General features: G+C 36.3%; 1 protein-coding gene across 1 annotated transcript in view; it reads right to left on the bottom strand.

The window, feature by feature from the left end:
* LOC123549804 (pre-mRNA-splicing factor ATP-dependent RNA helicase PRP16-like) overlaps positions 1-22,428 on the bottom strand; it is a 162,818-nt gene that overhangs the window by 117,831 nt on the left and 22,559 nt on the right. The window contains exons 13-15 of the mRNA XM_045338215.2: positions 22,198-22,344; positions 21,742-21,952; positions 9,426-9,488 (exon numbers count right to left, since the gene is read on the bottom strand). Coding sequence (XP_045194150.2) covers positions 9,426-9,488; positions 21,742-21,952; positions 22,198-22,344 — 421 coding nt within the window. The remainder of the gene's footprint in view (positions 1-9,425; positions 9,489-21,741; positions 21,953-22,197; positions 22,345-22,428) is intronic.

Below are 22,428 nucleotides of genomic sequence, written 5' to 3'. Positions count from 1 at the left end.
ACTTCGATGGCTCGAACTAGAGGGTGCCATGGAAATTAGTTAGAGTTTTCCGTTGTTCGAGCCATCCAAATAGCGGCTATTTTGAATTTGAGAATTCGAGGGCATGATGTAATACAAACCTTACATTGTAATATATTGTCATATTGTACCTAACTGTGTATGATACTATGATAAATAAACAAGAGGACCATTATGGTCCTGAATAGCTCACCTGTCCCCACATGACCCAGTTTTGAACTGAGTAAGACGTCATTTTTTTCTATTATTTGACATAGTGACCTAGTTTTTGAGCTCATGTGACCCAGTTTTGAACATGACCTAGATATCATCAAGATAAAAATTCTGACCAATTTTCATGAAGATCCATTGAAAAATATGGCCTCTAGAGAGATCACCAGGTTTTTCTAATATTTGACCTAATGACCTAGGCATGTGACCCAGTTTTGAATATCATCAAGGTGAACATTCTCAACAATTTTCATGAAGATCTCATGAAAAAATATGGCCTCTAGAGAGGTCACACGTTTTTTCTATTTTTAGACCTACTGACCTAGTTTTTGACCGCAGTTGACCCAGTTTCGAACTTGAACTAGATATCATCAAGATGAACATTCTGACCATTTTTCATGAAGATCCATTAAAAATTTTGGCCTCTAGGGAGGTCAAAAGGTTTTTCTATTTTTAGACCTACTGACCTAGTTTTTGACCGCAGTTGACCCGGTTTCGAACTTGACCTAGATACCATCAAGATGAACATTCAGACCAACTTTCATACAGATCCCATGAAAAATATCACCTCTAGAGAGGTCACAAGGTTTTTTTATTATTTGACCTACTGACCTAGTTTTTGATGGCACGTGACCCAGTTTTGAACTTATCCTAGATATCATCAAGGTGAACATTCTGACTAATTTTCATGAAGATCCATTGAAAAGTATGACCTCTAGAGAGGTCACAAGGTTTTTCTATTTTTAGACCTACTGACCTAGTTTTTGACCGCAGTTGACCCGGTTTCGAACTTGAACTAGTTATCATCAAGATGAACATTCAGACCAACTTTCATACAGATCCCAAGAAAAATATGGCCTCTAGAGAGGTCACAAGGTTTTTTTATTATTTGACCTACTGACCTAGTTTTTGATGGCACGTGACCCAGTTTCAAACTAGACCTAGATATCATCAAGGTGAACATTCTGACCAATTTTCATAAAGATCCGTTGAAAAGTATGGCCTCTAGAGAGGTCACAAGGTTTTTCTATTTTTAGACCTACTGACCTAGTTTTGGACCGCACTTGACCCAGTTTCGAACTTGACCTAGATATCATCAAGATAAACATTCTGACCAACTTTCATAAAGATCCCATGAAAAATGTGACCTCTAGAGTGGTCACAAGCAAAAGTTTACGGACGCACGAACACACGCTAGGACGACGGACGCCACTCGATCACAAAAACGAATGCTGCTGAAATATGCTTAATTATTTATTTTCAAACCTGACATAGATATGAAAACAAGAGGACCATGATGGTCCTGAATCACTCACCTCTTCCCACATGACCCAGTTTTGAGTATGACAATGTTTTTTTCTATTATTTGACATAGTGACCTAGTTTTTGAGCTCATGTGGCCCAGTTTTGAACTTGACCTAGATATTATCAAGATAAAAATTCTGACCAATTTTCATGAAGATCCATTGAAAAATATGGTCTCTAGAGAGGTCACAAGGTTTTTCTATTATTTGACCTATTGACCTAGTTTTCGAAGGTACATGACCCTGTTTTGAACTTTATCTAGATATCATCAAGGTGAACATTCTCACTAATTTTCATGAAGATCTCATGTAAAATATGGCTTCTAGAGAGGTCACAACGTTTTTCTATTTTTATACCTACTGGCCTAGTTTTTGACCGCATGTGACCCAGTTTCGAAACTGACCTAGATATCATCAAGGTGAACATTCAGATCAATTTTCATGAAGATCCATTGAAAAATATGGCCTCTAGAGAGGTCAAAAGATTTTTCTAATTTTAGACCTAATGGCCTAGTTTTTGACCGCAGTTGACCCAGTTTCAAACCTGACCTAGATATCATCAAGATGAACATTTAGACCAACTTTCATACAGATCCCATGAAAAGTATGGCCTCTAGAGAGGTCACAAGGTTTTTTTATTATTTGACCTACTGACCTAGTTTTTTATGGCACATGACCCAGTTTCAAACTTGACCTAGATATCATCAAGGTGAACATTCTGACCAATTTTCATGAAGATCCATTCAAGGGTATGGCCTCTAGAGAGGTCACAAGGTTTTTCTATTTTAAGACCTACTGACCTACTTTTTAATCACAGTTGACCCAGTTTCAAACTTGACCTATATATCATCAAGATAAACATTCAGACCAACTTTCATACAGATCCCATGAAAAAAATGGCCTCTAGAGAGGTCACAACATTTTTTCATTATTTGACCTACTGACCTACTTTTTGACGGCACGTGACCCACTTTCGAACTTGACCTAGATATCATCAAGATGAACATTCTGACTAATTTTTATGGAGATCCATTCACAAGTATGGCCTCTAGAGAGGTCACAAGGTTTTTCTATTTTTAGACCTACTGACCTAGTTTTTTACAGCACATGACCCTGTTTCAAACTTGACCTAGATATCATCAAGATGAACATCCAGACCAGCTTTCATACAGATCCCATGAAAAACATGGCCTCTAGAGAGGTCACAAGGTTTTTCTATTATTTGACCTACTGGCCTAGTTTTTGATGGCACGTGACCCACTTTCAAACCTGACCTAGATATCATCAAGATGAACATTCAGACCAACTTTCATACAGATCCCATGAAAAATATGGCCTCTAAAGAGGTCACAAGGTTTTTCTATTATTTGACCTACTGACCTAGTTTTTGATGGCACATGACCCACTTTCGAAATTGACCTAGATATCATCAAGATGAACATTCTGACCAATTTTCATGAAGATCTCATGAAATATATGGACTCTAGAGAGGTCATAAGGTTTTTCTATTTTTAGACCTACTGACCTAGTTTTTGACCGCATGTGACCCAGTTTCGAACTTGACCTAGATATCATCAAGGTGAACATTCTGACCAATTTTTATGAAGATCCATTTACAAGTATGGCCTCTAGAGAGGTCACAAGATTTTTCTATTTTTAGACCTACTGACCTAGTTTTTGACCGCACGTGACCCACTTTCGAACTTAACCTAGATATCATCAAGATGAACATTCAGACCAACTTTCATACAGATTCCATGAAAAACATGGCCTCTAGAGAGGTCACAAGGTTTTTCTATTATTTGACCTACTGACCTAGTTTTTGAGGCCAGGTGACCCACTTTCGAACTTGACCTAGATATCATCAAGGTGAACATTCTGACCAATTTTCATGAAGATCTTATGAAATATATGGCCCCTAGAGAGGTCACAAGGTTTTTCTATTTTTAGACCTACTGACCTAGTTTTTGACCGCACGTGACCCAGTTTCGAACTTGACCTAGATATCATCAAGATGAACATTCTGACCAACTTTCATAAAGATCCCACAAAAAATGTGACCTCTAGAGTGGTCACAAGCAAAAGTTTACGGACGCACGGACGCACTGACGCACGGACGACGGACACCGCGCGATCACAAAATCTCACCTTGTCACTTTGTGACAGGTGAGCTAAAAACAAACACACAGATAAAACACTAATATAATTATAAGAATTTGGTGAAGACAGCATCAATTATGAATCATAGTCCAGTACAAATATTATCAAATATAACGCTTCCAGTAGCCGACTTGGCTATTCCCCCGTTTCCGGGTCATTTACTAAGTTGTTCAGCCATGCAAAAGCAGTATGAAAGTTGACGTCGGATCTCCCGTTTTTATGCAGACATTGCTCAATTATCTTAAATAATTTTATTCGTATAAATCAAAGCCCATTAAAGCATTGCAGTGAACGAAAGTCACTTTGTTTAATTTGTTTGTCGTATATCGACGCTAATTACAGAAGCGTGTGAAAATGACGCACGCGCCGGTTAAAGGGGAAGCTTGGCGAATATCAGGCAGAGGTGTGAAAAACTTTGTAAACACAAGCCATTCTGACGACAAATTGTCTGTTCGACTGAATAGGTGTAATTATCACTGTGCTTAAGCCGAGGGGACCACCAAATGGGTTCGAGTTTGAATTTTCGAAGTTCGAGCGATCCGAGGTAGAACTATAAAGAAGGAATAAATTCGGGACCGTGCGAAGTGTTCGAGCGATCCCGGATGTTCGAAAGATACAAGTTAGAGCCATTGAAGGTTAATTGTAAGTCTATATAAAACTTGAGACCCACACAGAGTTCTGCGTTGAATTCAATTCTTTGAATAATTTTGAAAGGGGACCACCCAAGGATCATTCCTGTGAAGTTTGGTGTAATTCTGCCCAGTGATTTTCAAGAAGAAGATTTTCTTAGAAAATGTCGACTGACGGAAGACTGATGATGGACGACACAGGACGGCATTGAGCGGTCACAGAAGCTCACCATGAGCCTTTGGCTCATGCGAGCTAAAAATAAACAATAGCTGAAAACTATGTTCCACTAAGTTATGTGGAATTTCAGCACTGATACATTATTGTAAATGCATCAAAGCTAAGATTAGTAACATCTCTTTGAAAATGGTGTTTTTAAGGCGTTGAACTGTCCAAAAGTGTGACCCCTTTATGCAGTCCTTTTCCTGTATTGCATTTATATATCAATATACTGACAATTGTTTTGTAGAGTAATATTCTGTTTTATATGCTGTTCAATTTTCATGTGCAACTTTCTTTGTATGATTTGGTATTGTTTGAAATTGTTTTCTCAAAATGTAAGGCTAAGCATTAAGTTAAACAAAGAAAATATACAAATGTAAGGGTGGCATTACGGAAAATAACTGGGCAAAACTCTGCACACTCTAATATGCGAAACAAGAGGGCCATGATGGCCTTATATCGCTCACCAGGGTTAAGTTGCTTGCTTGAACAAAATTCTTTGCTAAAGCTTCAAAAACAAGAAAGTAGGTCAGTACGTCATATTCATGGTCACTGAAAGTCAGTTTTAAGATTAGTGTGCAAAACTGTACATGTCATCCAAATTTCAAGGCTGTATCTTAAAACAAGAGGACCATGATGGTCCTGAATCGCTCACCTGTCCCAACATGACCCAGTTTTGAACTGAGTATGACGTCATTTTTTTTCTATTATTTGACATAGTGACCTAGTTTTTGAGCTCATGTGACCCAGCTTTGAACCTGACCTAGATATCATAAAGATGAACATTCAGACCAACCTTCATACAGATCCCATGAAAAATATGGTCTCAAGAGAGGTCACAAGGTTTTTTCATTATTTGACCTACTGACCTAGTTATTGATGGCATGTGACCCAGTTTCAAACTTGACCTAGATATCATCAAGGTGAACATTCTGACCATTTTTCATGAAGATCCATTCAAAAGTATGGCCTCTAGACAGGTCACAAGGTTTTTCTATTTTTAGACCTTATGACCTAGTTTTTGACCGCAGATGACCCAGTTTCAAACTTGACCTAGATATCATCAAGATGAATATTCAGACCAACTTTCATACATATCCAATGAAAAATATGGCCTCTAGAGAGGTCACAAGGTTTTTCTATTATTTGACCTACTGACCTAGTTTTTGAAGGCACATGACCCAGTTTCGAACTTGACCTAGATATCATCAAGGTGAACATTCAGACCAATTTTCATGAAGATCTTGTGAAAAAAATGGCCTCTAGAGAGGTCACAAGGTTTTTCTATTTTCAGACCTAATGACCTAGTTTTTAACCACAGTTGACCCAGTTTCAAACTTGGCCTAGATATCATCAAGGTGAACATTCAGACCAATCTTCATACAGATCCCATGAAAAATATGGCCTCTAGAGAGGTCACAAGGTTTTTTTATTATTTGACCTACTGACCTAGTTATTGATGGCACGTGACCCAGTTTCGAACCTGACCTAGATATCATCAAGGTGAACATTCTGACTACTTCTCATGAAGATCCATTCAAAAGTATGACCTCTAGAGCGGTCACAAGGGTTTTCTATTTTTAGACCTAATGACCTAGTTTTTGACCGCAGCTGACCCAGTTTCGAACTTGACCTAGATATCATCAAGATGAACATTCAGACCAACTTTCATACAGATCCCATGAAAAATATGGCCTCTAGAGAGGTCACAAGGTTTTTCTATTATTTGACCTACTGACCTAGTTTTTGATGGCACGTGACCCAGTTTCGAACTTGACCTAGATATCATCAAGGTAAACATTCTGACCAATTTTCATGAAGATCTTGTGAAAAATATGGCCTCTAGAGAGGTCACAAGGTTTTTCTATTTTTAGACCTACTGACCTAGTTTTGGACCGCACGTGACCCAGTTTCGAACTTGACCTAGATATCATCAAGATGAACATTCTGACCAACTTTCATAAAGATCCCATGAAAAATGTGACCTCTACAGAGGTCACAAGCAAAAGTTTACGCACGGACGGACGGACGCACGGACGGACGACGGACGACGGGCGATCACAAAAGCTCACACTGTCACTTTGTGACATGTGAGCTAAAAAATAAGAAAGTAGGTCAGTAGGTCAAGGTCACAGTCGGGTGACCCTTATCACTTGGGGTCATCAGGTAAATATGATAAACAGTCTAGAAAATATGACCTGATAATTTCTGAAGTATTTTTTCCTATATAACTCATATACCAGGGGCATAATTCAAACAATCTTGTTAGAGATCAACTAGGCAATGATACATACAAAATATCAAAGGCATAGGCCTTGAACTTTCAGACAAGAAGATTTTCAAAGTTTTTTCCTATATAAGTCTATGTAAAACTTGGGACCCCCAGGGCAGGGCCTCTTTCACCCAAGGGGCATAATTTGAAAAATTTTGGTAGTAGACCACTAGGCAATGCAACATACCAAATATCAAAAGCATAGGCCTTGCAGTTGCAGGCAAGAAGATTTTTAAAGTTTTTTCCTATATATGTCTATGTAAAACTAGGGAACCCCGTGGCAGGGCCTCTTTTTACCCCAGGGGAATAATTTGAACAATCTTGGTAGAGGACCACAAGGCAATGCTACATACCAAATATCAAAAGCCTAGGTCTTGTAGTTTCAGACAAGAAGACTTTTAAAGTTTTTTTCCTATACAAGTCTATATAAACCATGTGACCCCCTGGGTGGGGCCATATTTCATCCTGGGGGAATCATTTGAACAATCTTGGTAAAAGCCCACTATATAATGCTACACACCAAATATCAAAACCCTAGGCCCTTTTGTTTTTGACAAGATTTTCAAAGTTTTTCCCTATATAAGTCTATAGAAACAATATGACCCCCCAGGGCGGGGCCATATTATATCCTAGGGGGAAAATTTGAACAACTTTGTAGAGGCCCACTAGATGATATTACATACTAAAGATCAAAGCCCTAGGCCTTATGGTTTTGGACAAGAAGATTTTCAAAGTTTTTCCCTATATAAGTCTATATAAACCATGTGACCCCCGGGGCGGGGCCACATTTGACCCTAGGGGGATAATTTGAATAATTTTGGTAGAGGCCCACTAGATGATGCTACATACCAAATATCAAAGCCCTAGGCCTTGTGGTTTTGATTTTTAAAGTATTTCCTTTCGGTTGCCATGGCAACCAGAGTTCTGTACAGAATTCAATTCTTTGAAAAATTTTTAAAGAAGACCATCCAAGGATCATCCCTGTGAAGTTTTATCAAAATTGGCTTGGTGGTTTAGGAGGAGATGTTGTTTAAAGGAAAGTGTGGATGGATGCCGGACGGACGGACGCTTGACGGTGAGCGATCACAATAGTTCACTCTAAGCCTTTGGCTCAGGTGAGCTAAAAAGGACAAGGTACTATAGGGCCAATTTGTTTCACTTTTGTGGTGTATGCCGTTTCACTTGGGCAACCTGCTAGGCGGTCGTTTGGCTTCCTGGCACTGCCCGGGTCTATCCAGCATATGCAGATGTGCGCCGGTCTTGCGATATCATATATTTTCTTAATAAGAAATCCAGTAATCATTTGGAAATTGGGGATTAATACCAGAAAAGATAGAAACATACTGGCAAAATAACTTATTTGGAACAGGCTGCAAAAGAAAATCATAAATCGAAAATTTAATTTTTTTTATTTGCAGCTGGCCTACATAAGCCGAAGCATCGTTTATTAATAAATCAGCGAAAAAAATGTTCTTGCCACTTGCATGTCCCTGGGTGAGTGAAACGAATTGGCCAATAGAGTATGGGAAACAGCATCTGTAACACAATATTACACCAGACTTGGTAATTTATATCTAAACACCTTTACATAAAAAATAAGTTCTTTATTCTAAAAACAATGTCTACACTATCTTATTTTCTGTCTCTGATAAAAACTTTTTTTAACTTCAGTTCATAACTAATTTTTTTTTAAATAAGGCTGACTGAAAGGAAAAATAATTTGCTGTCACATATTACCTCCCTTTATTAAAATCTGAAAGTCCATTATATTGTTCAATCAAAATAGGGCTCTTATGCCCAAATAACAATTACTACAAATCAGCTAAAACAGGTTTGTGTATAAACAGCACTGTGTGGCAAATCACTTACTAAACGTACAACTAGCCATAGTATGAAAATTTGTACTGCTAACTACAAAACATGGCAGTTTCTTTCACAAATGACTGTCTCCTTTTGGCCTGATGTCGACTGTATTGTGACATTACTTCTATGATTTCATTTAAAGAAACTTAGTTTATTTATTTGTTAGCAAGAATAATTCCAAAATATGTAATCAACATATATTTCTGGATAAACAACTTGTAAAAGACAGGGGTTAGCAAAATCCCTGTGGATATTTATAACATATCTATAAAGGCCCAAATTTTGGACTAAACAGTAACTAATTTTCTGCATGAAAATGCTTTATTCTTCATCTTAACAGGGCTAGATATTTTTTGTAAGGTTATTGTTTGTTTGTTTTGTTGGGTTAAATATAACACTGACACTATTATAGGTCATATGGTGACTTTCCAGATTTTCATGGTAGAGAAAGACTCTGGGTCCACCTCCGTGCATTATTTCATCACAGATGGGCACCTGGGTAGAACCACCGACTTTCTGTAAGCCAGCTGGATGACTTTCTCACACATAGAAGTCTATGCCCCGAGTGAGGCCCAAACCCACAATTAGGCGAGGGGCAAATGAAGTCAGCGACCTTAAAACCACTTTGACCATGCCATGGTGGCCCCTTTTTGTCAGTAAAACAAAGAAAGAGAGCAAGCATAGTATCATCTGTGATAAACAACAATTGAGGTGCAGACCTGACAATAACCATTATAAAATAAACTTACCTGCTAATAATTCACAGGTTACCTCAATATCTTCTTGACCTGGCATAAATACTAAAATATCTCCTGAAAAAAATACAAAATGAATTTTATTAGATGAATAATTATAATACTAGATATTGATTTTCTTACAGCCTGTGAGTGAAGGCTTGGGAAGGGACAACTCTTTTATCTTGTGAACTCATCTATTGGCTTTATACATGTATATGATAAATAGAGAATAATAGGTTAGTGCCGGCTTGGCTCCGGACGTTATCTGGTTCGCCTTCGGCTCACCCGATAACCTCCTCCACCTCGCCAGATAAACTTTCTCCATCTTAGGCACTAACCTATTATTCTATTTATCTTGTCATTACTTTATTTTCCGATATTTGGCAATATATTTTACAAAAATAAGTGTGCGACAACCGCTTTAATGACATCATATTCGTAATGACGTCACTTATATAATGACGTGATTACCGGCAAAATCGCAATAACTTCTTCGTTTTTGAATAAAAACTCATTATTTGACCACTCATTTTCTTAGTTCGGACATTTCCAACACAATGATGATGGTTTCGTTGCAAAATTTCTTATGACAACAATATCGATCATAAGGTCACATGATCAATTGACCGTATATCACTGGTCACATGATCAACTGACGGTATATCAAGAAAGATATACGGCACCCTGATATCGGGTCGAAAATACTGCAAGTGACAGGATAAAATAAGATACTCTCATGATGCTGAAGTCAATGCTTTATTTTGAATAGGAATTGCTTCAAGAGGTAGAGTATTTGCGAATACATGTATATGGTCATCATTTAACTTTAGCAGAAAATTCAGCAGCTTTTATTTTGATGAACATGGCCAGTTCAAGAATAAGGCAAAAATAAAGCATTTTAAGCAAATTTCTGATTGTCCAGTAGTTTTTTTGTGTGTGAAGTTGTTTCATAATGCACAAGTCGACAAATAATCCACCAGCAGAAGTGCTTGTAGAGTGTTCTCCATAAGGAATAAAAATCTTTGTTTGAAGGCATACAGAAACTAGAAAATGGTGCGAAAAAAAAATGGAAGTTGCATAATGGCAGATTCAAATAGTCCTCAGTTTTTTGCTCTGTAGAGCTATTTTCCTTATTTTCTTTGCATTTTTTTTTTGCTGAAATCACAGCTTGACTTGTAGGTAGCATTTTCATAATGAAATAATAACATGACAGAATTTGTCATGAAAACTTAAATCATACACCACCACTACAATTTGAGGTCTCATCTTTAAGCTGACTTTGCAGTTTGTGTGTTTGACTGAAAATAAAATTATTTTTTTCCTGCATCAAACATGACCCCCACTTTTCTTTTGATTTTTATTCAGCACTGACAATACTCTTCAAGAAAATGTAAGTTACAGACATTTAAAATGGGTCCTGATGTGTGCTGCAGCCACTGGAAATATGTCAATTTCATATAGAATAAAGGAGTGTGTTGTAACCTATAATGAAGGGGAAAGTGTAACTGCAAACTCAATGACTGTATCTCAGGCAAATTAACTGAACCTCTAAACTGGTAGTCAAGCTCTCCCTACAGAGGTACCTGCATTGATAAAGTACACATCATAAGAATGAAGTCAAAATTGGATGGCACATGCACCCCCCCACACACACACAAAAGCTTTTCCTTTGATTTAAGCGGGTGACCTAGTTTTTGACACCACATGAGCCAGTTTCAAACTTGGCCTAGTAATCATCAAGATGAACATTCTGACCAAGTTTCATGAAGGTAGGGTCATAAATGTGACCTAAAGAGTGTTAACAAGTTTTTCCTTTGATTTAACTGGGTGACCTAGTTTTTGACCCCATATGACCCAGTTTTGAACTTGGCATAGGAATTACCAAGATAAACAATCTGACCAAGTTTCATGAAGATAGGGTCATAAATGTGGCCACTAGGGTGTTAACAAGCTTTTCCTTTGATTTTCCTGGTGACCTACTTATTTACCCCACATGACCCAGTTTCGAACTTGGCCTAGAGATCATCAAGATAAACATTCTGTGCAAGTTTGTATCAAATCAAAGCATAAATGAAACCTCTATATGGCTGAAATGGCCAAAATAGAAAAGTTTGCCCCTTTCACAGGTAGTAACTTTAAAACCCATGATGGAATCTAGCTGGTTTTTTAAAGGAACTGAGATCTTATTTTGACTTAAGTTGTGTGTAAGTTTGATTATAATCGGATGTAAAGTGTCACTTTTATCATGTTCACAATGTAAAAATTAACATTGTGGACTGACGAATGGAGGACCACAAAAGCTCACCTTGTCACTACAACTTCAGAAAAATGTTAGGACATGTAAGTATTGAAAATATACTGTCTACTTCATGTTGATGATGTGTACAAAGTTCTATTTCAAATGGACGGAAACTGTAAGAGTTACGTACACAAGGAAGTGTGCCAGAGAGATGGATGGACATTAAACTGTAACAAATGGATGGACACATCCAACACTACATACCTACCAAGTCTTCCATATTGGGGGCACAAAAAGCATACGCCTATACAATGAAACAAGTTCTTCTACTGTCATCATTTCATAGACAGCTAAAATAAGTTCTTATAGGTCAAACATTGTTTTTATCCAATGACAAGCGAGAGATCTTCAAAAAAGTAACCAACTTATTTTCATATTATTTCATAACTGAAGAATTTGATCCACATAATCATGAAGTAGTTCAAAATTAATGAGTATTTATTGTTCTGCCTTCTATAGATTTCCCACATTCAAGGAGGCGGAGCAATTACCAAAACAGGGACTGCAAACAAGAAATAATGTATCTATATAATAAACAAACCAAATATATAAATATCGAACTGTGTTTTTAGCTTCAATTTAATGCAAGCTGTACTTTCACAGTTCAAGTTTGATCTTACCTCTATTGGTCTAAAAATAAACCAGGGTGCACTTACTTTGTTTTGTTTTATTTATACATGTAGTTGCTTAACTTGTACTGTTAGATCATTACGAGTTGAACCTGCATATTATATTTTCATTGAATATGAATATAATATTGTGTTCTACAAACTACTCCATAAGTGAGCAGTTTACTATGTATTTATAATAACTAAATTAAAATCTTCCAGCACTGGATCAACCGCGGTTTTGCTAAAGGTGTTGGCACTAAAATGACCTTGTATCAAGTTGTAGTAAACATGTACTTCTTCATCATCAGTGAAGATATAACAAGACTAGCCAATGAATACCAAGAAACTGATGAAAGCATGGTTAAGTTAACTTCAGAGAGAGCTTTTTGTTTCTTTAACCTGTCAGTTAAATGAAATGGGAAGTTTTAACTATAAGTCGGTTATAGATACATTTACTGAACTTCTAATGCATTAAGTTTTGCCTACACCATGCTATGCTCCGTTTCGACAAACTTAATTGCATTAGAAGTTCAATAAATGATCTATAGCCTATACTTATGATGCTATTATCAATGGAAAATGTGAAGTGACGTGTTAGGAAGTTCTTCCCAACTGCAAGTAATGCATGTACATGTATGAAATGAACCGATAATTGTTACAGTAAATAGAAATTTTTTACTTCCTTTTCATGATCAAAATCTGGACCATTAAGATAACCTAAATCAGTACTGTCACAGCATCATTTCAATACAGAGTGACTCTTCAAAACAGAGCCATTAAAGTCTACAGTGCAATACAAACTATTGACTTTCAGGCAATACCTAACTTCATACTATCTGCATGTATACATGTATAGCTAACAGTGTTTTATGACTAAGATAACAAGAACCATGTTACACATAGCTAATCCCCCCGCCGGGCATATTATAATTGAAGGCTAAAGTTCCTGGCAAGTTATAGTGTCTGAAAGTATTAATTTTGGGGAAAGCTTTGAAGAACCGTTTAGCTGTGGTCCGCATCAGGGGTTTTAAAAATGTGGAAGAAAGAATGTCAGTAGTGAGGTGGTTTACTGCTAAATTTTATTAATTTTCATGAACAGTATAGCTATGATGTTTTTCTATATGACTACTGTAAAAAGAAGGAATGGAAAGCTAACAGCGACAAATTCCTTTACTCTAGCAGCTGTATTTGCAAATGGAATGTTAATTTTGTGGTTGTTTAGTAATCATTGTAAGTCTTTTGTTTTTTTAAATCAACAAGCAAATTCGATGAATTGGTATCCCCCGCCGAACGGGTTTGTGGTGAGGAATGGCAAAAAGATATATCCGGCAAAAAGTTAAGGATGTTAATAAGAAGCAAATAATTTCATTAGTCAAAATCAAATTAACAGAAAACAAATGTTTAATTAAAGAGTACATAATAAATGTATGATACTTTGATCCTGACTAAAGAATTTATTTTGAATGGGATATGCTTACTGTAATAAGCTTAATTTTAAAATTAAATGCAGTTAATTGAAATGTGAGCTTGAAGTTTAACTGGAACGAAATATTGTCTTTGAGTGGTTTGGCACCAGGTGTTGCTGTTTAACATGTACATTTGTACATAAAAGAACAGATGTCCTTAAGAGGTAAGATATCTTGAACATGGCTGAGGGCAAGTTTTGTGCAGTCACAACTTAGCATGTTGAAGGTTTGAACATTTAAAAAAAAAAAAAAAAAAGGAATGGAAATATATATATGTATAATTATATAGATATATGTACAGTGCATTCGCGAAGCTACGAATCGCAATTTAACGAAATACCGGTATACTACGAAAAGGTTTTGCGGTCCCGGCTGTTTTCCTTCTTATTTCTATGTTACAAATTCGCGGTTTTACGAAAATGCAATTTTACGAAAAATGCGCTCCTACGAATGTATTGTATGTCCTTAAAGCATGTTTTCAACTTGTTTAAGTTGCGATTTTACGAATACCTGTATCGTCTAAATTTTCACACCTTCCATAACGGCGTGAAAACGCTTTAGAGTGGAAAGTGTCACTATCATTTAACTGGGCGTAAACAGTAATTAAAGTGTGAAAACTTAGTAATTAAATTCGAAACACATATTACGCTGTACACTATGACAAAAGTTTGTGGTTGATTTTTTCCTCCTATAACTATCAGATCGGATGGCATACATGTACCAGTCACACTTGCTTCGATATCTATACGTCTCAAACAATCACTGCATAAAGAAAATGAAAACAAATATTTAAGTCCTGATCGTCTGTTTATTGTCGTTTTATTATTCCAAACAATTCAATAAAGGGTATCGGACTATGCAAATGCGAATTTTTGTTCTCGTGCAACATTGTACCCTATATATGTTTAAGGTACAGTGAATAAAAAAGTGAAGAAAAAAAAATGTTTAACATTCCTATACGAAAATCACGTTTAAATATCACGGGTTACGACGTGTATATATTAAGGTGTTGTATAGCGAAATTTCCTATGCTACGCTCGAACGAAAATGCGGTATTACGAAAAAAAAACGGGCGGTCCCTTGGCTTTTCGTAGGATCGCGATTGTACTGTATATATTTATTTTTTATAGGGTGGGGGTGCAGGGGAACGGGAGAGAAAACAAAATTTCACATGTTGATTATAAATATTGATTGAAAATTAAAAATGAAAAAAAAAATGGTAAAAGGGTGAAGTTGTGGGTGGGAGGGGGTGTGCATGATCAGTGGTCAGTGGTGGGCATGACTGGGTGGAGAAGTGAGGTGGGGGAATGGTACAACTTGGAAGGTTTGAAAAAAAATCTAAAAACGAGGGTTCAACGCAATAAGGGCGTAACTACATTTTTGAAAACTTTACAAGAGAAGAAAAAAACTACTTTGTTTTCTTCTGTGTTCAGTCACATACAAATTTACCAAAGTTTTTCACTTAATATTAGACATGTTATATGAAACATTAAACAGCATAAATGAAATTTGACAAAGTAACAGTATATTTTAAAACATTTGACTTAAGCCCTTATTGCATGATTTTTCATGTAAATCTGGAGTAATTTTATATGCAAGATGGGCGTAAGTGGACTTACGCCTTTATTGCAGGAAATTTTCTGTTGAAGTTGGTAAAATTGTGTCATGCAACAAGGTAGTATGTACAAAAAAGTAAATACAACTAAAGCATACTAGCACTTTTATACTCATTTTAAATGAAACATTTAAGAACATAATTGAAACTGAAGAATATAACAGCCTATTTTAAAGTATCAGACTTAACAGCAAGATTTTTCATGTAAATCCGGAGAGATTGTATTTGCAAATTGGCAAAAGTGTTCTTTTGCAGTAAAATTTCAATTAAAGTTTCTGATGAATTTAATATTTTTTTCACGTAAAATGGTATTACTATACAACAAATACAATCATAAAAAACTAATTTATGTCTGCATTTTCTTTAACTAAACAGAATGTTACACATCTCATTTTTTTCCCTCCAGATCTGAATGAGTATCTTTTTACTTGGCACTATAAAAAAGGGAAAACAACAACAACAAAAAAGACTTTAAAATAGCAAAGAGTATATAGGGAGTCTATCAAATATCAAATAGGACAAATGAAATCTGTCAGTCACTCTATTTCTTAAATTTCAGTCTTGCAAGCTTTATCAAAGAAAAATGACATTAATTGTATATCTGACAAAATGAAAACACCACAAAACACGGGAGATGGCCTCAGTTACCACAGCACTGAGTAACATATCTGCAGCATCTTTGCTGCATGTTATAACATGGCAATTTTTCTTGCTATTAATTAATAAACTGAAACGGGGAGCGGTAGTGTAGTGGATAAGGTGTCAATCGCTCATTCATGGGGTCGTGGGTTTGAGCCCCACTGGGGTCACAACCATGACCTCTCATATGACACCAGTATTGGATTTTCCAAAGCAGACACAAGAGTGGTTCCAACTTAAAACTAGATGTGTGTATAAAGGACACAGGTGGCCCCACTTCCTGTCACTGTACATAATTATAAATTATTATACGATTTATATAGCGCCCTTTTCATGATCAATTTCACGTTCAAAGGCGCTTTACATATAGTTCAAATGCAGCCACACAGGGCGCATAATTCATCCTCTACTAGTGCAGACACAGAGCGATCTGACCAAGGGACAGAGGGAGACAAAGCCCCCACGACAGAGAAATTTGAAATCAGATACAGGCTTGTCCGGCTAACTTAGCCTAGCTCGTTGCGAATAGACAGCCTGGTTCTTTAACGTGCCCAGTGTATAGAAACTGATACACGCAAGGGTTGCCTGGGTTCCTGACCAGTACACCTCTAGTTGGGTGGGAAACACTGAGAAGCGTTTCTGAAAATTCCAGAGTAGCTGCCGGAGATCGAACCCCCAACCTCAGGATTGGAAGGCCAGTGTGCAAACCACTGAGCAATCTGTCCACCTATACATCATGGTTTCATGACTCTGGGTGAAATATCTTAGATACATGCAACACAATTAAATGTTTCATCACTTTAATGTGTATTTTTCGCTAAGTCAAAGACCATAACTCCTGACTGGCTGAATGAAATCCCAAACAGAACACCCAAATGTAAAAGTTCACATGTTATAACAATCCCCTGATGTTTTCTGACTCTAATTCAAATACTTCTTGAGATACAGGCAACACAAACTTGTTTGCACTTATGCATTTGTTTTTACTTAATCAAGGCCCATAACACTAGTATGACCAGAAGAAATCCTGAATGAAACCTTAGGTGCACAATTTACATGCTGAACAATATTCATCCTCTTTGACCCGTGGTCAAATACGTTTTAAGATAAAGTGACACAAACTTTTATATTCATTTTATGCATATTTTTTATTAAGTGAAGGGCCGTAACTCTGGTCTGGCTGAATAAAATCACAAACAAAACCCAAGGGGACAGGCACAGAACTGCTGAATAATAATCCTGTAATGTTTCATAATTTCTAATGTCAAATACTTTCTGAGTTACTGTTATATGACACAGACTTAAAATAAAATGTTGGTCAGCTGTGAGAGATCCAAATTAAAATACTAGCTAGGTGCACAATTTCACTTAATGGCGCTTGATGACACTTTGTAAAATACCTTTTTTTGAGATATGCACAACATAAATTTGGACGAAAATACAAGGGCAAAATCAAAGTGCCTCCATCCAACCCCTTTCTCACGAAATTTTGGATGGCTCAAAAATCGCACAGTGGGCTGTAACAATGTTAATTTCCAAAAGACTCTGTATAGTTGCAGATTTAGCATGCCTATCATTTGACAAATTCCACCTGAGCACAATGCAAGAACCACAAATTGGTTTATAAGTAAATATAAGAAGATAAAAATGCCCAGGAAATTTGCTGAAATGGCATAGAAAATATGTGTTAGTACCGGCATACAAAACAAGAGCACAGCCTTGCGGGTTTCAGACGCTCATCTGATTTTATTGTCTCTGTATAATAGAAATATTGTCTACCCATGAATTTTCTAAGTTCAAAAGGGGCCATAATTCTTGCAAAAACAATTTAAAATTACGGTACTTGCTTTGCAGAGTCAGCTTTAATAGCGAATACCTTCACCAAGAATTAAAGCAATAGCTTTGACCTTTAAGGAGAAAAGTTGACTTAAATGCAAAATTTAACTAAAAAAAAACAACTAAAAAAACTGATATTTTCCTATTCCAAAAGGGGCCATGATTCTTGCAAAAAGCAGGATGGAGTTATGTTTTCTTGCTGTACATAGTCAGTTACTGACGTTGAACAAGTGTTGCAAGTTTTTAAAGCATGCTGACGCAGACGTTGGCGCCTATCAAGCGATGACAATAACTCATCAATTTAAAAAAAAAAAAATCAGATAAGCTAAAAAGCTTCGAATATTAAACCAAACTGGCTTCATGTATTATTATGTTACTGAATAATACAGTCACACTTACATTTCAAAGAATGTATGCTGTATGTCTTAGGCTGTGGCTGTTCACTGTAAACTATAGCCTGAAGTACTGGCTTTGGATGTATGACACCTTTTTGATTTTCATTTTATTATTAAAGTAACTAAATTTAAAAAAAAATTGCACATTTCTACCTCATTTGAATATTTTGTTTCTTTTGGTGCCATACAACTAAAATTTTGGTACAGATTATTGAGGAGTTTTTCCTAGGCCAGACGCCTTTCATGTACATTTCATTGCTGGACTTCCCCTTTTATATGTATATGGAGTTTCACCTACAGTTTTCGTGGACTATAATCCTTTTGCAATACTGTACCGAGTAAGCAGGCACAAGGGTAAAAATCTTCAAGTAATTGGTACTGCAATTTATTTGTTTTCAAAAAAATCATTTTTAACTCCCTTACATTTTTCAAGGCCATAAAAATATTTCTAAACCATGATACATCTTAAAAAGCCTGCAAGGATATAGAACATGGACTTACTTCGACCATGGTACGACTTTACAAAATTCAAGGAAATTGAAATATTTCCTACCATGATAACACCTTTAAATATCTTTAAGAACAAGGATACACCTTTAAAATCTTTAAGAATACAGAGTATAGACTTACTTTAATCATGATACACCTTCTGAAGTCTTCAAGAATAGAGTATAGCCTTTTATAACCTAGCCCAATTAATATTTTTAAACTGTTAATTTTGGATAAAATGTTAATATATTCATTTTATTTACGAGTATAGAAATCTTTCTACTTGGCAATAATTATTGTGGGGCAAGTATGGCTTTCACTTTGAAAGTTAATAATTGGGCTATTAGTGCATTAAGTAGCAGTAAGATAAATGGGGTCTATCATTTAACTGTAGCTAAATTTGATATTAACAATCCATGCACACAGGATGAATCTACCATTTGTAAGTACTGACTCTCATAAGCATAAAAAAGCTTTTCTTGACTTCAGTGTCATAAAATGTGACATACACATTTACTTTAAGGGTCATGCATCAGAATGCCCTTGATACCTTATGATGTCATCATTATGACATCACGAAATTATCTGATTACAGAAACCTGTATTGCAGGATAGATATTAAGACTACTGGATACTTTTTTGCATGCAATAAGGCAGTAAGTCAACTTACTTCCATATTGCGCGTAAAAATCAAGGCAATCTGAGATACGCCCTTATTGCAATATCAAAATAATGATATAAATAACTGAAACATCTGGTTTAAATTTTCACAGTATATAAATTAAGTCAAAATAAAGTGAAAAATCAAAAAAAGTGATTTTTGGTAAAATATGTAGATACGCCCCTATTGCGTTGAACCCTCGAAATAAGAAATGAAAAAAAAAAAAAAAAAATTTTTTTTGGGGGGGTGGGGGGGGGGGAGGGGGGTTGGGAGGGGGAGGGGGTGTGACCAAGGCAAGTGGGTGACCAGGTGTGGGTGCGCAACTTCACATGTTTATAATGAATGTTCACAGAAAAGAATGAAAGAAATTTACTGAAATTCTGCCAGAATTAATGGTAAGTTTTTTATGTACAAATATGTTGATTTTTAGACAATTAAGGGCAATAACTCTGAAGTTACAAAAGGAATCCGTACAAAATTGTCTGTGTACAACCACATTATAGTGCTCTAAATTCTGTTAAAGTTTCATAGTTCTAGGTCAAATATATCAAAAGTTATGATGCAGAAATTGCCATATCTGTAGATCTATAGTACCCTATATAGTTAACACTAGAAACTTCTAAGGGCCATAACACTGGTGTTACTTGGGCAATCTGTCTGAAACTTGATGGGCCCCATAACCTCATAGTGGTGAACATGTATATGAAGTTTGTTTGAAAAAAATCTAAAAAAAAATTATTTATTTTTTTTTTTTGGGGGGGGGGGGGGGGGGGGGGGTCGGGGGGTGGGGGGGGGAGGTGATCAAGGTAAGGGGGTGACCAGGTGTGGGTACACAACTTCACATGTTTACAATAAATATTCATGGAAAAGAATGAGAGAAATTTAATGAAATTCTACAAAATGGTAAGTTTGTTATGTACAAATATGTGAATTTTTATACAATTAAAGGGCAATAACTCTTAATTTACAAATAAATCCAAATGAAATTGTGTGTACACAACCACATTATGGTGATCTAAATTCTGTTTAAGTTTCATTGTTCTAGGTCAAATATATCAAAAGTTATGATGCAGAAATTGCCATATTTATTGTACCCTATATAGTTAACACTAGAAACTTCTAAGGGCCATAACTCTGGTGTTACTTGGGCAATCTGACTGAAACTTGACGGGCCGCAAGAACTCATTGTGGTGAACATGTATATGAAGTTTTAAATAAATATTCCCAACCATTTCCTAGATATGGCTCCGGACGGACGGATGGACAGACGGACGGACGGAAAGACGGAAGGACGGACAGAAGGACGGACGGACAACGCCAAAACTATATCCCTCCGACTTTCGTCGGGGGATAACAAAAAAACTCCTTACCAGGTAGAGATACCTTATATATAATAAAATACACCTAAAATTGGAGAGTAACATCTATGTTGTACCACAGAAAAGTGGTCTTGTTTTTTTCCCTACGGTCAATTATAAAAATGTTACAATATAAGTTATTTATAGTAACAACTAAGGGAAGTTAAAAAAAAAAAAATATAATAATAATTTGCAAGTCCACACAAAAATCTTTATCTGGTAGAGATTGGTCAAAATACACCTCAAAATTGGATAAAGCATGCATGTTGTACTACAGAAAAGTGGTCTTGATTTTTTCCTACGACTAGTAATGAAAAAGTTACAATAAAAGCTATTTAAAGTAACAACAAAGGGAAGTAATTTTAAAGAAGGGAACTGCGCATGTCACTTCATCTCATGATGGTGTATTATTGTGCCAAGTTACATCAAAATCCCTCCATGCATGAAAAAGAAATGCTTCGGACAAAGTCATTCTTGTATCTGACCTTTGGCATCTAAGTGTGACCTTGACCTTAGACCTAGTGACCTGGATCTTGCGCATGACACTCGGTCTCATGGTGGTGAACATTTGTGCCATGTTATATCAAAATCCCTCTATGCATGAGTTCTATCAGTGTATGAAGTTTGAAGAAAATCCCTCCAGTACTTTAGGAGTTATGCTCTGGACAAAATTTTTTAAGAAAATATGATAAAGGGGAATAACTAAAAAAATAGGCAAGGTAGAGTTATTGTTCTTGCACACTGCACTTCCTCCCAATGTGTTCTATCAGTGTATGAAGTCTGAAGAAAATCCCTCCAGTACTTTTGGAGTTATGCTCCGGACAAAGATCGTTGCGGATGCACGGACGGACGCACGCACACACGGACGGAGAGCATTTCTAATATTCCCTTTGCCTTTGGCGGGGGGATAAATAAACCCCATACTCTGGATCAACTAAAACAGAAATGACAGGAAGTACCTTCTAGCCCCATCAGATGGATCTGTAGTGCCTGTTTCACAGCAGCATCCACGTAATCTTCCACTGGATTTTTAGCATATAAGACATCAACAGGAAATGTTCTACCAGGAATTGTATATGTTGGCACATTGCCAAAAAACTGAGCAAACTTCCCAGCATCCATAGTTGCCGAGGTTACAATCAGTTTCAGATCCTGTCTCCTAGCAACAACCTGAAGTAAAATATGAAAGTTACAAATTAAAATAAAATAAAATCATCAAAAAAGTTTCAGTCAATCTGAAAAAAAAAAAAAGAAATTCCTCAATAAAAATTGAGAAATACCCAACTAAAACTGACTTTTAATGATATTTAAAATGGTGGTGGGGCTGTTACCAAGCAATACACAAGTATTACTTAGACCTTTACAAATTACATCAGTGCTTCTCTTTGTAAATAATAGATTTAGTAAGTACTTACATCTCTTAACAATCCAAAGAGTACATCCGTGCTAAGAGAACGTTCGTGGGCTTCGTCCATTACTATTGCACTGTAGTGGTCGAGATCAGACTCCCTGAGAGATTCTCGTAACAATATACCATCTGTCATATACTTTATCACCGTGTTCTGAAACATATATTACATGTACAATTTATTTCCTAAATGCTACTGGATATTCACATATTACTACTTACTGTCTACCCTGATTCA

The sequence above is a fragment of the Mercenaria mercenaria genome, chromosome 6 (genome assembly GCF_021730395.1).
Source record: "Mercenaria mercenaria strain notata chromosome 6, MADL_Memer_1, whole genome shotgun sequence".
NCBI classification, from domain to species: Eukaryota; Metazoa; Mollusca; class Bivalvia; order Venerida; family Veneridae; genus Mercenaria; species Mercenaria mercenaria.
This window is presented reverse-complemented; position numbering and strand designations above follow the sequence as displayed.